At 42.8% G+C, this 17,591-nt stretch overlaps 1 protein-coding gene across 27 annotated transcripts in view; it reads left to right on the forward strand.

The window, feature by feature from the left end:
- The window catches only part of KANK1 (KN motif and ankyrin repeat domains 1), a 240,357-nt gene that overhangs the window by 213,161 nt on the left and 9,605 nt on the right, over positions 1-17,591 (forward strand). For 16 of the 27 annotated variants that reach the window (XM_074394727.1, XM_074394726.1, XM_074394725.1 and 13 more), the window contains 4 exons: positions 10,303-10,500; positions 11,475-11,583; positions 12,730-12,972; positions 15,177-15,264. In XM_074394727.1, coding sequence (XP_074250828.1) covers positions 10,303-10,500; positions 11,475-11,583; positions 12,730-12,972; positions 15,177-15,264 — 638 coding nt within the window. The remainder of the gene's footprint in view (positions 1-10,302; positions 10,501-11,474; positions 11,584-12,729; positions 12,973-15,176; positions 15,265-17,591) is intronic. The other 11 variants (XM_010346151.3, XM_039461327.2, XM_074394734.1 and 8 more) reach the window with 3 other exon arrangements.

A 17,591-nucleotide genomic window follows, 5' to 3' on the forward strand; every position in this document is an offset into this window, starting at 1 on the left:
TCTGCTGTTCACTCATGTGCTATACTAAAGCTGTGGATAAGAATGACCCCAATCAAGCACCAGTGACTGCATATAGTCAACTTCAAGATGGTTTCACTCCTCTTATCGTGGGGCAACCCCTTCCCCAACAGTGTCCCATAAGCAAGAAGGAATTAGAGCTGTCATCAGCCTTTTCCATCTCCATAGCTCACACCTCCGGATTCAGGTGTACTGAAAACCAAGGGGTTGGGGGCATTGAAACTGCCTGTCCAAAATCATGACAGTAAAAGAAATCTGACATAGGTGACTCCATCTTACTTCTGACCTACAAGCTGTCCTCATTCATTCCTGGGCATAGGCCAAGCTAACTGGGATGAATTTAGTTTATAGTTTAACCTTAAAGCAAGGATAATAATAGCCCTCCCCAAGACTAAACTACCTTTGTAAAACTAATGAAAGCCCACAGGGTTAGAATTACGGAAGGGGCCTGAATTCTATTTTTTTTTTTATTTATTTTTGAGATAGAGTTTTGGTATTGTTGCCCAGGCTAGAGTGCGGTGGCACATCTCGGCTCACTGCAACTTCCGTCTCCCAGGTTCAAGCAATTTTGCTGCCTCAGCCTTCCATGTAGTTGGAATTATAGGCGCATGTCAGCGTGCCCAACTAATTTTTGTATTTTTAGTAGAGATGGGGTTTTGCCATGTTGGCCAGGCTGGTCTCAGACTCCTGACCTTAGGTGATGCACCCACTTCACCCTCCCAAAGTGCTGGGATTACAGGGGTGAGTCACTGCACCCAGCCAAGGGGCCTGAATTCTGATCAAATGTAGACTCAGTTTCTATAATCCCTTACTGCTCAGGAGTCACGTGGCCAGAGGTCACAGGATTTGTGACTTCCCCAATTGCTCCTATAGATAACATCGCTATTGTAGAACCTAACATTGGTCTTTTGAGATGTTTTTCAGACTTCGGCATTCTGGTAGCCCACTGGCTCCACTCAGACCCAAAACAGGTCCTTGTGGCCCCACCCAGAGGTGGATTCAGCACAGGAGGACCATTTTCCACACGCCTATCATTTCATCCCCAACCAAACAGCAGCACCCATTTCCTAGCCCCTTACCCACCAAATTGTCTATAAAAACCTTCACCTCCAAGCCTTGGGGAGACTGATTTGAGTAATAACTCCATCACCCCATGAACTGGCCTCAAGCTGAGTTAAACTCTTTCTCAGCTGCAAGTATGTATACACACATACACACACACTCTGATACCTGGACCCACCCAGATAGTTCGTTGTACCTATATGTATTTTTTAAGTCCCACCCTCAATTCAGTGATTCTAAAGGGTAGCTAAAGTTGAAACTATTGAATTTTGTTTGTTGGCCTCTATTCTTTGGCTTTCCTGGCCACACGTTTTCTTTGTCTTGCTCAAACCTGTCAATCTTATGTTGGTGCATGTGGTGCCTACAACTACAAACGGGTACTTATCAAGTTCAGATTGTTTATAGGCCACTCAGGACCAGCCAGAGTTTCAACACCATCCAAAGAACATTTTCTGGCAATATAGGTGACCAGTTCCCTCTGACTTGACAAATGAGAGCCAGTTTGGAATTTAATGAGGTTCCCTGCCTTACCAGTTAGCCTCAGTAGAATCCTCATACCTTCACTTGAATTACATGGACACTTCCTAAAGACTCTCAATGATCCAGCACTGTTCTAAGCACTGGACAGGACATCAGATAAGAATGTAGCATGGAGGAACTCAAGGAGCTGGCCATCTCATTGAGGAGACAGGGCATATTTTAATCTAGACAGTAAGTGCTACAGGATGATGATGGGAAAAAGATCTCTGTGGAATGGTGGAATGGTATCATAGAAAATAGACTAGAGAAGACAGTATTTGGGCCAAGCCTTGAAAAGAGTATAGGCAGAATTCAGCTGGTATAGGGTGGTGAATTTCCAGACCTACAGGACAATCTAATTACTCCCTACTCCCAGAGTTGGAAGTAATTATGTCACAAGAGCACTCTGAACAGAATGTACAGAGTAGAGGAGTAGCTAAAAGGTAAAATTCCCACAGGCAAGATGAAGCCTTCCACATTGACCCTTGGATGCCTGCACAAGGAATTAGACCTTGATTTGAGAAGCTTTAAAAATCCCTGGTTACAGCACTTTGGGAGGCCGAGACGGGTGGATCACGAGGTCAAGAGATCGAGACCATCCTGGTCAACATGGTGAAACCCCATCTCTACTGAAAATACAAAAAATTAGCTGGGCATGGTGGCAGGTGCCTGTAATCCCAGCTACTCGGGAGGCTGAGGCAGGAGAATTGCCTGAACCCAGGAGGCGGAGGTTGCGGTGAGCCGAGATCGTGCCATTGCACTCCAGCCTGGGTAACAAAAGCGAAACTCCGTCTCAAAAAAAAAAAAAAATACCTGGTTACAAATAACAATTTTTCTTAGCTGTGGTGAGAAAAATTATAGCACTGGGTATCTCTGGTGACCCTATCTGGAAGGGGTGGGAGGCACGGCTTACCAGGTTATTAGAAATGTTCTTTATCTCTATTAAAGAGGTGGTTACACAGGCATATGCATTTACTAAATTCCATCTGACCTAACACTTAAAATCTATGCATTTTCATGGGATATGGTGGCATACACCTGGGTCCTATGGTCCTAGCTACTCCAGAGGCCAAGGTGGGAGGATTGGCTGAGCCCAAGAGTTCAAGGCTACAGTTAGTTATGATTGTATTCCAGTTCACTTTAGCCTGCACAACCGTGTGAGACCTTGTCTGTAATCAATTAATTCTGTGCATTTTATTGTATATAATTTTATTTGAATTTTTAAAAAATTTTAAGCTGTATTTAAACAGAAAACCTATGGATTAAAAGACTTTAAAACCATAGCAACCAATGGAAATATATGACTGGGATTTTAATACAAACACCTTATAAAAGAAATTTTTAAGAGACTATAGGAGGTTGGGCACAGTAGTTCCATGCCTGTAATTCCAGCACTTTGGGAGGCTGAGGTCGGCAGATAGCTTGAGCCCAGGAGTTTAAGACCAGCTTGGGCATTAAAGTAAAACCCTATCTCTACTAAAAATACAATAAAAAAGCCAGGGTCGGGCGCAGTGGCTCATGCCTATAATCCCACCTCTTTGGGAGGCTGAGGCAGGTAGATCACATTCAGGAGTCTGAAACCAGCCTGGCCACTATGGTGAAACCCCATCTCTACTAAAAATACAAAAATTAGCCAGGTGTGGTGGCACATGCCTATAGTCCCAGTTACTCTGGAGGCTGAGGCAGAAGAATCACTTGAACCCATGAGGGCAGAGGTTGCAGTGAGCCAAGATCACACCACTACACTCCAGACTGGGTGACAAAGCAAGACTCCATCTCAAAAAAATAAAAAAGCCAGGCATGGTGGTGTACATCTATGGTCCCAGAGACTTGGTGGGGCTGAGGTGGGAGGATCACTTGAGCCCAGGAGGCAGAGTTGCAGTGAGCTGAGATCACGCCACTGCACTCCAGCCTGGATGACAGAGTGAGACGCCATGTCATAAAAAGAAAAAGAGACTGTTGGAGAAATTTGAATACTGGCTAGATTATGTGATAATCATAAAGAATTACTACCTGTTTTTAAGGTTCGATAGTTTCAGCCTCGATGATTTGTATTTTTTAGAGCTCATTCTTTTAGGGACATATACTGAAATTTTTTTGGAGGAAAATGATAGAATCTCTAGCTGTTGCTTCAGAATAATCCAGTGTGGGTGACCAGCGGTAATTATCAGGGAAACCAGCCATCTTCTAATCATTGCTGAAGCTAGTATTGGGAACACAGGAGTTTATTAAACTGTTACCTATTTTGTACATGTTTGTGGTTTCAGTAATAGTAAAAACTATTATGTATTTGCATTTAAAAAGTCATTGTTGGTTCTTGAAGAGGCAAATGTTTTGTACAAGTGTTTCTCTAAAAAGTATTCTGGCAGCCGGGCGCAGTGGCTCGTGCCTGTAATCCCAGAACTTTGGGAGGCCGAAGTGGACAGATCACTTGCGGTTAGGAGTTTGTGACCAGCCTGGCCAACATGGTGAAACCCCGTCTCTACTAAAAATAAAAAAAATAGCCAGGCATGATGGCAGGCATGTGTAATCCCAGCTACTCAGGAGGCTGAGGCAGGAGAATCGCTTGAACCCAGGAGGCGGAGGTTGCAGTGAGCTGAGATCACACCACTGTACTCCAGCCTGGGCAACAGAGCATGACTCCCTCAAAAAAAAAAAAAAAAGTGTTTTGGCACTCAGTGATTAACCAGTGAGACTTTTTGGAGGTGACTGCTATATTTTCTAAGTAATTATGAATGGATTTGGAGAAGGAAGAATGAGGATAAATGCCCTGCTTTAGTTTGCTTAAAGTAAGTCAGAGGTACATTAGGCATTTCATATGTGCAGTCTAGGAGGCACATAAGGTCACAGGGCATTAAACACTGTTTGGACCTCAGAATTCAGTATTGTGTGTTCAGGAGGAAGTTGGATTTGTAAAGGAATCGCCCAGGTAGCTCCCATTCCCCACAGCTAGAGGAGAAAGCGTTGTGCTGTTGATTAGTGGACAAGGGACTGTTCACAGAATTAGGAATGTGAGTTCTAGTTCAGCTCAGTGGCCTGGGGCAAGTCACTGAACCTAGCTGGCCTTCAGAATCCTTAGCTGGAAGAATGAGGTTTGAAATTTAGATGATATCCACTTGAAGTCAGGAGTTTGATGCCAGGCTGGCCGACATGGTAAAACCCTATCTCTACTAAAAATACAAAAATTAGCCAAGCATGCACCTGTAGCTCTAGCTACTGAGGAGGCTGAGGCAGGAGAATAATTGTACCCTGGAGGCGGAGGTTGCAGTGAGCTGATAGGACTCACTCCAGCCTGGGTGACAGAGCAAGACTCCATTTCAAAAAAGAAAACGTTTTTTAGATGATTTCTCATGCCTCACTTTAAATTTTTTGCCAGCTCTCTTGTATTGTAGTGTCATTGTTTCAAACCAGTTTTCAAAGTGGGCCACCTGCATCAGTGATTCTTGTAGGTGGTAGGGAATGTCAGAAATGGCATCACTGGGCCCCCATCCCAGAACTACAGAAAGACCTCTGGCAGCATGTGCCTCGGAATCTGCATTTTAGCCAACATCGCAGGTGATTCTTATGAAGAATAGAACTTAAAGCAATTTTAGGGCTTGTTATTAGTTTTTTTCTTCAAATTCCCTCAAAATAGTCAACACTTAAACTGTTTTTCTTCTAAGAATCTAAGAGATTTCAGAACTTTACTTTGAAAGGGATAAAGTTGTGATCACATTATTGTGAGTAGATTTCAATGTTTTTGTTAGTAATTTATGTTTCTAAGTATAATTGAGGAAATATTGGAGACAAAAAGAAAAGAATATATAGTAGCCTGTGATTCTCTAGCCTTAGCAAAGCGGTGTTTTTTGTTTTGTTTTGAATTTTTTTTTTTTTTGAGACAGAGTCTCACTCTGTCACCAGGCGCCAGGCTGGAGCGCAGTGGCAAGATCTCGGCTCACTGCAACTTACACCTCCCAGGTTCAAGCAGTTCTCCTCCCTCAGCCTCCTGAGTAGCTGGGACTACAGGCGCACGCCATCACGCCCAGCTAATTTTTGTATTTTTTTAGTAGAGACGGGATTTCACCATGTTGGCCAGGATGGTCTTGATCTCTTGACCTCGTGATCCGCCCGCCTCAGCCTCCCAAAGTGTTGGGATTACAGGCATGAGCCACCGTGCCCAGCCAGCAAAGCAATGTTAAATGGGTTTCCTGCATATCCTTCCATGATTTTTCTAATACGTATATGTAAGTAAAATTATTTTCCAGTGCCAGAAGGCAGCAATGAGAACAAAACCTCTTTTGTATTTTTTTTTCCCCATGAGTAAAACATAAGACTTCAGATTCAGGTGAATTCTGGTGTGTTAGAAGGCAGACCATTGAAACGGGGTGAAGAGGCCAGCCATTGTTTCCTTTGTGGGAATGGCCTTAGCTGTGTTGTGGTGCAGGCCAATGACTTGTGTGTTGTATCGTTAAAGGGCATCAGCCCACTGATCTTTTCTAGTTTCTGTTAAACTTGAACTGAGAGGCCGCACGCGGTGTCTGATGCCTGTAACTCCAGCAATTTAGGAGACTGAGGCGGGTGGATCACCTGAGGTCAGGAGTTCAAGTCCAACCTGGCCAACATGATGAAACTTAAGTCTCTACTAAAAATAAAAAAGTTAGCCAGGCATGGTGAAATGTGCCTGTCGCCCCAGCTACTTGAGAGGCTGAGGCAGGAGAATTGCTTGAACCTGGAAGGCGGAGGTTGCAGTAAGCCAAGATCATGCCACCGCACTGTAGCCTGGCAACAGAGTGAGACTCCATCTCAAAAAAACTTGAACTGAGACAAAAATTAAAAATAAGGCCAGGCACAGTGGCTCATGCCTATAATCCCAACACTTTTGGGAGGTCAAGGCAGGTGGATCACCTCAGGTCACAACTTCAAGACCAGCCTGGCCAACAGGGTGAAACCCCGTCTCTAAAAATACAAAAATTAGCAAGGCATGGTGGCACAAGAATCTCTTGAACCAAGAAGGCAGAGGTTGCAGTGGGCTGAGATCGTACCACTGCACTCCAGCCTGGGCAACAGCTCAAGACTCTGTCTCAATAAATAAAAATTAAAAGAAAATCATTTACCAAAGTAGGTTTATTTTCTCCATACTATTGTATAACTTTTTTTTTTTTCTTTTAGAAATGGAGTTTTGCTCTTGTTGCTCAGGCTGGAGTGCAATGGTGCGATATCGGCTCCCTGCAAACTCCAACTCCTGTGTTCAAGCAGTTCTCTTGCCTGAGCCTCCCTAGTAGCTGGGAATAGAAGTGCCCACCATCAAGCCCATTGTATTTTTAGTAGAGATGGGGTTTCACCACATTGGCCAGGCTGGTCTCAACATCTGACCTCAGGTGATCCACCCGTCTCAGCCTCCCAAAGTGCTGGGATTGTAGGCGTGAGCCACCACGCCTGGCTTGTATGACCTATTTTTAATGCACATCATGCTCATCTTTGTATGTTAATATCCTTTGCATCAACATTTGTAACGGCTATATAGAATTCCTTTGTCTATATATACCAGGGCTTATATGCTAGTTTTTTATAGGCACTGTCCTCCTCATTTACTGTTTTTGTTTGTTTGGTTGGTTTTTTATATAAAGACCAAGTTTTACTCTTGCCCAGGCTGGAGTACAACGGCACGATTTAGGCTCACTGCAACCTCTGCCTCCCAGGTTCAGGCGATTCTCCTGCCTCAGCCTCCTAAGTAACTGGGATTACAGGTGTGTGCCACCATGCCCAGCTAATTTTTTGTATTTTTAGTAGAAACAAGATTTCACCATGTTAGCCAGGCTGGTCTCAAACTCCTGACCTGAGGTGATCCACCAGCCTCTGCCTCCCAAAGTGCTGGGATTACAGGTGTGAGCCACCATGCCTGACCCACTTTTTACTGTTTTAAAAATGAAAACAATAGCCTTCTGTATCTTCTTGTACATCCTTAGGATAAAATTTTTAGGCAATTAAGTCAAATAATTTTTCAGTTTAAAAGTGATTTTCAACACAGTTAACCCATATTCACTATAGAGAAAATGGCAAATCTAAGGGAATTTTTTTTTCTTTTTTTTGAGATGCAGTCTCACTCTGTTGCCCAGTCTGGAGTGCAGTGACACAATCTGAGCTTACTGCAACCTCTGCCTCCCAGGTTCAAGTGATTCTCCTGCCTCAGCCTCCCAAGCAGCTGGGATTACACGCACACATCACTATGCCCAGCTAATTTTTCTATTTTTGTAGAGATGGAGTTTCACCGTGTTGGCCAGACTGGTCTCAAACTCCTGACCTGAAGTAATCCACCTGCCTCAGCTCCCAAAGTGCTGGGATCACAGGCATGAGCCACCGCACCCAATCTAATCCAGGGAAAAATTAAAATGATCATAGAATTAGCAATGATAATTTTTAGTATATGTGTATGTGTGTAGTAATGTATTTTAATAGGATCACACAATATGTCGAATTGTATTATCTGCTTTTTTCAGTTAGCCATATATTACAAACGTTTTTCTGTATCACCCACATTGAAAATTCTGTGATACATCTGTAAACCAAAAATAAAATTCTAAGCCCGCTAACCAACTGAATAGATCCCTCCTCTCGGCCAGGGGATTCCACAATAAACCTGAAAAACTAGTTCAGGCCGTGATGGGAAGGAAGTGTCAAACATGCCTCATTATACCCTACCTTTGGAATTTAGGCACCACTGACCAGCATTAACATTAAAACAGAAATCTTAGGAGTGACAAAACAGACTCTTCCTAGCAATAAGATAAATTCCAAACTGACTCTAGTATAGCATCACATGACAGATAGCAGGCCCTAAAAGAAATTGAAGTATCTTACCCTACAATATATTTCTCTGATGTATTCTTTGTTTGTTTTGGTTTTTTTGATACGGAGTCTTACTCTGTCACTCTTTTGCCCAGGCTGGAGTGCAGTGGCACAATCTTGGCACTGCAGCCTCCACCTCTACCTCCCAGGTTCAAGCAATTCTCCTGCCTCAGCCTCCCGAGTAGCTGAGATTACAGTCATCCACCACCACCCCTGGCTAATTTTTGTAGTTTTAGTAGAGACAGGGTTTCACCATGTCGACCAGGCTGGTCTTGAACTCCTGACCTCAGGTGATCTGCCTGCCTCGACCTCCCAAAGTGCTGGGATTACAGGCGTGAACCACCACTCCCGGCCTCATTGATGTATTTTGAAATGGCCCTGCAAGGTTGTCTCTTGTGGGGAATATCCATATTCTGTAGAGAATCCCCTTACCTGTCCAGGTCTTTTCCTGAGCCAGGAGAGAGTAAGAGTCTGGTACCTATTTAGGTCTGATAAGAGACATTTGCCATCTATGTAGACTTAATCTATGTAGACTCCTGCTTCATCTGGATAATAAGAGCCTTGGTCTTCACAAACCCTTATCTTAACTCAGGTACTCCTTTCTGTTGATTCTAGGCCTTTAGACAGTTAACTGTTCAAGCAACTGCCAATCAGAATATGTTTGAATCCACATAAGACCTGGAAGCCTCATTCTCACTTTGAGTTCTTCCACCTTTCTAGACTAAACCACTGTACACCTTATATGTATTGATTGGTGTCTGCCTGTAACTTCTAGTTCCCTAAAATGTATAAAATTAAGCTGTAACCCAGCCACTTTGGGCACATGTTCTCAGAACCTCACGTGATTGTGCTTTTGGCCCTGGTCACTCATATTTGGCTCAGAGTAAACCTCTTTTTTTTTTTTTTTAATAAAGTTTGACTCTTTTCATTGACATATCTGTATATCAAAATTATAAAATATTGAATCCAGATTTTCTGCTTCAGTGAACTATACATATATTTGCTAATATATACAAAAGCATTCTAGTACATTTGGTAAGAGAAAGTTGATCAGAACTGTTTGATGCCCTCAAACTACTTACTGTCTAGAAGGGGGTCTCAAACCATCATACAAATCATCTTGTACCTTGTATCACAGATCCCAGGAGAAGATGGGCTGTGAGAGTTCAGTGCAAGGAACGTTGTTGCTAGTGAAAGAGATCAGGAAAGACTCTGAAGAGGCAGCGAGGGGAGGGCACAACTGTATGAAGATGGGGAAGAAAGATATTCCAGGTAGAAGGGCATAAGCTGAGGCATGCTGCCAGGAAATAAGAGACCCGCATCTCTATCCAGCAAGTGCTGGCACTTAATGGGATGCAGTCCCTGTCCCAGTAAGGACGACAGGAGGAGTGGGAAATGAAGTTGGAGAGGTCAGCCAGTGCCAAATTATGGATGGTTTAGAATGTCTGGCTATGCAGTGTGGACTACATTTCCTGAGCAGTGGGTACTTTTTAGGCATTGTCACATTTTGTTTTAGCTAGAATAATGATGCCATTGGAGCTGGCTGGAGTAATACTCTGTAGCATTGTGCCAGAGGGGAAATAGTGATGGCAAAGGGGCAGTAAGGATGCTACTTTCACGGCTGGAAACCAAGGCTATGGTGGTAGCAGCCAAAACAGAAAAGAGGTGCCACGGAGTTAGGATGGCGAGGCTCGGCAGCCTGCCCATGCTAACGAAATCAGGAAAGGTGAAGAGTCAAAGGGGGTTTTTGAGTTTTGGTGGCTGGGATAATAGTCCCACTTTAAATTACAAATTGCAAGAGTTGTTTTTTTTTTTTTTTTTTCCTTAAGCCTACTTTTTTAGTCCTAACACACTCTGTGCCTTTCTTTTTCCTGATAGGCAATAATTTGGGACATACGTGTAAGTGTGGAGGCCTTCAGTCAGGAAGTCCCTTAAGCTCCCAGACATCCCAGCCTAAGCAAGAAGTGGGAACCTCAGAAGGAAAGCCTCTCAGCAGCCTGGATGCCTTCCCCACTCAGGAAGGTACGCTATCTCCAGTGAACCTGACAGACGACCAGATCGCCGCTGGCCTTTACGGTAACTTTTCTCACCAACAGTCATTGGCATCAGGATTCTAGGACCAACATTGCCAGCATTCCAGTTTAATGTCATTGTACCTTTTAAATTGACCTGGAAGAAAGATAATATTGTTGTTTGGAAGGTAGGCCCAGAATATTCTTATATTAAGGTTACCAAAGAGGCAAGGCATGGTGGCTCACACCTGTAATCCCAGCACTCTGGGAGGCCAAGGCAGGCAGATCACTTGAGGCCAGGAGTTCGAGACCAGCCTGGCTAACATGGTAAAACCCCATCTCTACTGAAAATACAAAAATCAGCTGCATATGGTGGTACACACCTGTAGTCCCAGCTACTCTTGAGGCTGAGGTGGAAGAATCACTTGAACCTGGGAGGTGGAAGTTGCAGTGAGCTGAGACCACTCCACTGCACTCCAGCCTGGGCAACAGAAGGAGACCCTGTCTCAAAAAAAATTACCAAAGAAAGCTTACCTGATATTACAAATTGTTAAATATTTTAAACAGCATTTTATTCACATTCTGGCTTACCTGATACTACAAATCTTGAAATATTTTAAGCAGCGTTTTATTCACATTCTGGCAGGCATAAATTTTTCCATGTTATCTTAGCTGAAGAAAAATAATAATCCCTATTTAGTGCCTAAATGGTCCTTGAGGCCCAAAAGAGACACGACATTACTTTATAAGCAGTAAGCCAGATACAAATATCATTTTTCACTGGCTTTGTTATGTCTGGAAGTAGTAGTTGATTTTTTTCCCATGTGAAGAATATTGTTAATAGAACTTTGAATTATTTTCTTTGCGTGCACACACTTTCCCATTGAATTTTGTGCAAACTTCTCACATATATATGCCAAGATCTACATTTACATGCATGAGGGAAAAAACTGTACAGGAAAAAAGATTACTTATTCATCTAACTGTATGGATATGAGCTTTCATTTTGATCGCCTTGATTGACTTTTCTTTCCACAGCATGTACAAGCAATGAAAGTACATTGAAGTCCATCATGAAGAAGAAAGATGGTAACAAAGATTCAAAAGGCACGAAAAAGAATCTTCAGTTTGTTGGCATTAATGGAGGGTAAGGAAAGATGCTGGTTCTAGAGGCTAACATTGTCAGTCTCCTTTGACTCCTGCCTATCTAAGTCACATTTCAAGGTGCCTAGTCGGGGAAGCGGCCACAGCACGGTGATGGAAGATTCCCTCCTGAGAAAGGTGCATTTGGGCTTTTCTCTCCTCTTCTTGCTGTCTTTAAGAATTTGTCACTCTCTTAAGGATACCTGATGAAGCTGAGCAGTTTCCATCTCCTCACCTCTGATCTGAAAGAAATAGTCTTCAAGGAACACAGCAGGCAGCAGGGTTCCTGCAGTGTGTTGGACAACTATGTAAGAACTCAGAATTGAGCAGAAAAAGACTGAGCGCATCACTCTCTGGGCCAACGATAGTCATCTACTCCTTCAGAATGGGTTCTTTTGCTTAGCTCTCCATGTTCACAAGCCAAATTGTAGGGCTTTTCACAATTGATAATCACATCACCAATTTGCTTTCTGAATAGAATGTTTATCGTTTGTTCCTTCTTTCCATCGGCCCATGTAAATAGTTGGGCCTCTCTGGCCTCCTACAATTGAATCAAAGCAATGAACTGATTGATACATGGTCCGCCACTCCCCACCCCCAAGAAAGAAATAGTACAAAGTTAGTTAAGATAATGTTTATGGCAAACCATACCATCAAGGTTTAACATTACAGTGCCTGTTTTCCAAATCTTAAGTTTTATTCAGTGATACGGCCAGGAGATTTTGGAGAGCATACACTAGAAAAACTATTGATTAGGTAATCTATTCACCTTGATACTGGGGAAATTAATAGGATGAAATAGGAGGAAATGGGGGGGGGGGAATAAAAAATTAACAATTACAGATCTCTTTTACATAAAGTACATTTTAAAGTACATTTTCTCTTGATTTATACTAAGCCAGAGATGCTATTATTTTTCTTTAATAAGTGTCATATAATGCCAATTGGCAATCAGGTTGTCCCTTTTAAGTTAGAATTCATTCAAAACAACCAGGTATTTAAATAGACCTTACTTTGAATTTCTAAGTGCAGGATCTAAAACCACTAGTGAAATTTCTGAAGTCAGTTAGCAAATCCCTTCATAGAAATTTCTATCACTGGGTCTTTGTGGGCACACCTTGCATCTCCTGAAATCCCAATTGCCACCTAGGTATGAAACAACTTCAAGTGATGATTCCAGCTCAGATGAAAGCTCTTCTTCCGAGTCAGATGACGAGTGTGATGTCATTGAGTATCCTCTTGAAGAAGAGGAGGAAGAGGAGGAGGATGAAGACACTCGGGGAATGGCACAAGGGCACCATGCAGTTAATATTGAAGGTTTCAAGTCTGCCAGGGTGGAAGATGAAATGCAGGTTCAAGAATGTGAACCTGAGAAGGTGGAAATCAGAGAGAGGTGTGGTACATTCCCCTTCCCTCCCTTGCCCCTCCCACGTTTAATATACTTTGGCAGTAAGAGTTGGCCAGTTCAGAGCTTTTGCAATTACATGTATTTGTTTCTTTTATCTGTTCCTCAGAGATATGCACATCTTGAGATACTAACGTATACAAGTGCAGAGTATGGCAACTCTTAGATCTCTTATGGTAGAAAAAGAGAATGGCTTGATACTTAATCACCCTTGTTTTCTGAAACCTTAACTCTGCTATATAATTTAACATATGGAACCACAGTTCACTAAAACTTGTCATTGTTTGAACACCTTACCTTACATTTAAAGACATAATTTTTTGGTGGCCAGCATACTTTAAGATTTCAGATTTTATCTTTAGCCATTTATCTTGATACAGGTGTATCATTATGACAGGATCATTGTGTGATTGAGCAACAGTTGTTTGGCCTCAGCCAAAGATCACATTTACTATAAAGATGATGTAACATTTTGTTACACATTGAGTGATCAGGAACACAAGAATGGATTTGGGTATTTCATAAAGAGTAGCTGAGATGAAATACCAAACACTCTGGTTGGCTGACACATGTGCCTAAAAATATAAGTTTTCAAGATTATTAGCAGATAAGGATTTGATACTCATAAAAATAGAGAACAGAAAAGATGGAAACTTCAGTATGGTTTTTCACTACATGAAATATAAATAGAACATTTCAGAAAACTTACCTCTACTTATTTTTGCAAATGAAAGTTTAACTGCATTAACACAAGGTAAGTGGTTTTAGCTTATATTTCCAAGTGTTTCAGACGGCTGGGTTTTTTGTTTTTGTTTTTTTTTTTTTTTAACAGCTTTGAGATGAAATTGGTATATCATATGTCATTTTTTTTTTTAATTTTACTTAAAGACTAGTGTGATAGTTGCCATCTGATTTTTATGCTTAACTTTTCATATGAGTTAAGCACTTCTTGACTCACCAAGTATGGGTTCAGATGTGTGGTTTACTGGTCAGCATAATGAATATATGGTAATTTGTGGAAGGTTTAGGCAGGAGGATTGCTTGAGCAAAGGAGTTTGAGACCAGCCTGGCCAACATAGTGAGACCTAATCCCTACAAAAAATCAAAAAATTACTTGGGCGTGGTGGCACACACCAGCTACTCAAGAGGATATGTTGGGAAGATCACTTGAACCATAGAGGTTGAGGCTGCAGTGAGCCATGATCGTGCCAGTGCACTCTAGCCTGGATGACAGAGCGAGACCCTGACTCAAAAAACCATAATTTGGACCTTCTTCAACCCCCTTAAGAGTAAAAATATTTTTAGAACAGGCTGGGCACAGTGGCTCACACCGATAATCCCAAGACTTTGGGAGGCTTAGGCAGGCAGGCAGGCAGATCACTTGAGCCCAAGAGTTCGAGACCAGCCCGGGCAACATGGTGAAACCCTGTCTCTACAAATAACACAAAGAAAATTAGCCAGGTGTGGTGGCACAGACCTGTAATCTCACCTACTTGGGAGGCTGAGGTAGGGAGATTGCTTGCGCCTGGGACAGCAAAACTGCAGTGAGCCACAATTGCACCACTGCACTCACTCCAGCCTGGGCAACAGAGTGAGATGCTGTCTCAAAAAAAAACCAGCAGAATCTCCAAATGTTATTCCATAATGTCATAAAGGCCAAATTGATCAAGCTGAAAGTCACCCTCCCAAACAAGGTCTCAGTCTCTGGCTGGAGGTGTCGGCACTGCACAGTAGACGTGATCCTTGGACACCCGAGTACCTTGTGCCATAACCACCTGCCTAGGCCTGGGGCCACTTGCCTTTTGAAAAAACATAGGATTGAGACTGGGCACAGTGGCCCACACGTCTAATCCCAGCACTCTGGGAGGCCAAGGCAGGTGGATCACCTGAGGTCAGGAGTTCAAAACCAGCGTGGCCAACATAGTGAAACCCCATCTCTACTAAAAATAAAAAAATCAGTTGGATCAGGTGGTGCACACATGTAGTCCCAGCTACTAGGGAGGCTGAGGCAGGAGGATTGCTTAAATCTGGGAGGCGGACATTGCAATGAGCCATGATCAGGCCACAGCACTCCAGCCTGGGCAACAGAGCAAGACCCTGTCTCAAAAGAAAAAATATATGTATATATAGTTTGAAATAAAAATGACTTTCCTCTTGTAACCAATTTTAAGTTCTCTTTTTTTCCCTTTCAGATATGAATTAAGTGAAAAGATGTTGTCTGCATGCAACTTACTGAAAAATAATATAAATGACCCCAAAGCTCTGACCAGCAAAGATATGGTGAGTCTGACCTGCAGACACCATCCCCATACAAAGTGCATGAGTGGGCTCGGGGTCACGGCCAGCTGTAGGCTGACCCTGAGTTGTAGCTTCCATGCTCTTCTCCTGAACCATTTCCAGCATGAGTGGGCTGGGTAAACATCATGCGGTCTTGCTCCCTGGATCACACTGCCAGTGTTTCCTTGAGGCACAACTTTGGACATCCCTCACCCACCCTGTATTTTTCTTGGGGTGGAGGCATCTGTGAGGCATACACTTGCAGAGGGCTAATTGCAGTCAGTCGTCATCTCTCTACATAGTTCACTTCTATTTGTAGAATGTTAAGATCCAGGGAGCAGCATCCAAGAATTTTTTTAAGTTAGGTTAAGTTTTTAAAAGAAACCTATCTATCTGGGCCAAGGTCAGCATTCCTTTCAGTTACAAAACTGTATGTTATGCTCTGATGTGAAATGCAGGCGGCCACTATTTTTAAACATAAAAATAACTGCACTTGTTATCTCCTTGCAATCTAAGAGATTCAGGGCAAACAGCAAAGAGTTTGTAGTTGCCTTAGTGATCATGAATGGTACAACATAGGACACATAAGTATATACTTTGCTATGCCAATGGCTAATCTGACACCATGGCCAAGTATGACACATTCTCATGTGTTGAAGTTTTTATGTGCACGTTCTTTCATAGGCAAGACTAACCCACTGGTCGATAGCTCTGTCTTTAGTGCACTGAGGTAATGTAGGATCCCCTCGGGATACCAGAATGCACAGAGGCTCAAGTCCCTTATGTAAAATTGTGTAGTATTTGCATATAACCTATGCATAGCTAAATCCTGTTGTATATTTTAATACCTAATACAGAGGGGGGTGCAGTGGCTCATGCCTATAATCCCAACACTTTGGGAGGCTAGGGCGAGCTGATCAGTTGAGGTCAGGAGTTCGAGACTAGCCTAGCCAACATGGAGAAACCCTGTCTCTACTAAAAATACAAAAAATTAGCCGGGCATAGTGGTGCACACCTGTAATCCCAGCTACTTTGGAGGCTGAGGCTGGAGAATTGCTTGAACCCAGGAGGCAGCGGTTGCAGTTAGTCAAGACTGCACCATTGCACTCCAGCCTGGGTGACAGAGCAAGACTGTCTTAAAAAAAAAAAAAAACTAATACAATGTAAATGCTATATAAATAAGTTATACTGTTATTTTTTTCTATTTTTCATTTTTCAAATATTTTCACTCTGTGGGTGGTTGAATCTATAGCTCTGCAACCTGTGGCTACAGAGGGTCAGCTGTACTAAATAAAATTCCTGGTCAAGGCCAGGCACAATGGTTCACACCTGTAATCCTAGCACTTTGGTAAGCCAAGGCAGGTGGATCACTTGAGCCCAGGAGTTGTTTGAGACCAGCCTGGGCAACATGGCAAAACCCTGTCTCTACAGAAAATACAAAAATTAGCCAGGCATGGACCTGTTGTCCTAGCTACTTGGGAGGCTGCAGTGAGCCATGTTCATGCCACTGCATTCCAGCCTGGGAGACAGAGTGATACCCTCTCTCAAAAAATTCCTAGTCAAGGGGAAACATAGAACTACGTGTTGAAATTCATGAATTTGTATTCATAAAAATGCCAGGCTGTATCTTGGTCACGAGTGGTAAAACCATGAAATGTCACTCAAGTGTCAGTATTTCCCATCAGGTTTAACCTGAACTTAAAAGTGGTGCTTTACAACCCCAGATTTTACAGCCATAGCATACTCTTTCTTTCCCCATTCTCCAGATTCTAGGTTATGTGGTCTTTGGTAAGGATTTTGTATTCCTGCATCCTCCAAATTGCCGAGCATGGTGTCATGCACACACTCTGATGGGTACTTTTTTTTTTTTCCCCCTCGTTTAGAGACCATCTTGCTTTGTCACCCAGGCTGGAGTGTAGTGGCGCAATCTTGACTCACTGCAACCTCCGCCTCCCGGGTTCAAGTGATTCTCCTGCCTCAGCCTTCCAAGTAGCTGGGATTACAGGCATGCACCACCACACCCAGCGAATTTTTTTCTCTTTAGTAGAGATGGGGTTTCGCCGTGTTGGTCAGGCAGGTCTCGAACTCTTGACCTCTTGATCCACCCTCCTCGGCCTTCCAAAGTGCTGGGATTACAGGCAGGAGCCACCACACCTGGCCCTATTTTTTTGTTAATTGAATGTTTATTTTGTGCGAAAGTATTTAAAGTATTGTGTGGTTTAAAGTAGTGGACGAGACAGTGCCAGGACGAGATAATCATGTCAGGGTACCAGTTATTTAGCAGTAATAGTTAGGACAACCAGAAGACATAATTTTCCTTCTTTCTGTGT

Source organism: Saimiri boliviensis, chromosome 2, assembly GCF_048565385.1.
Source record: "Saimiri boliviensis isolate mSaiBol1 chromosome 2, mSaiBol1.pri, whole genome shotgun sequence".
Taxonomy (NCBI): domain Eukaryota; kingdom Metazoa; phylum Chordata; class Mammalia; order Primates; family Cebidae; genus Saimiri; species Saimiri boliviensis.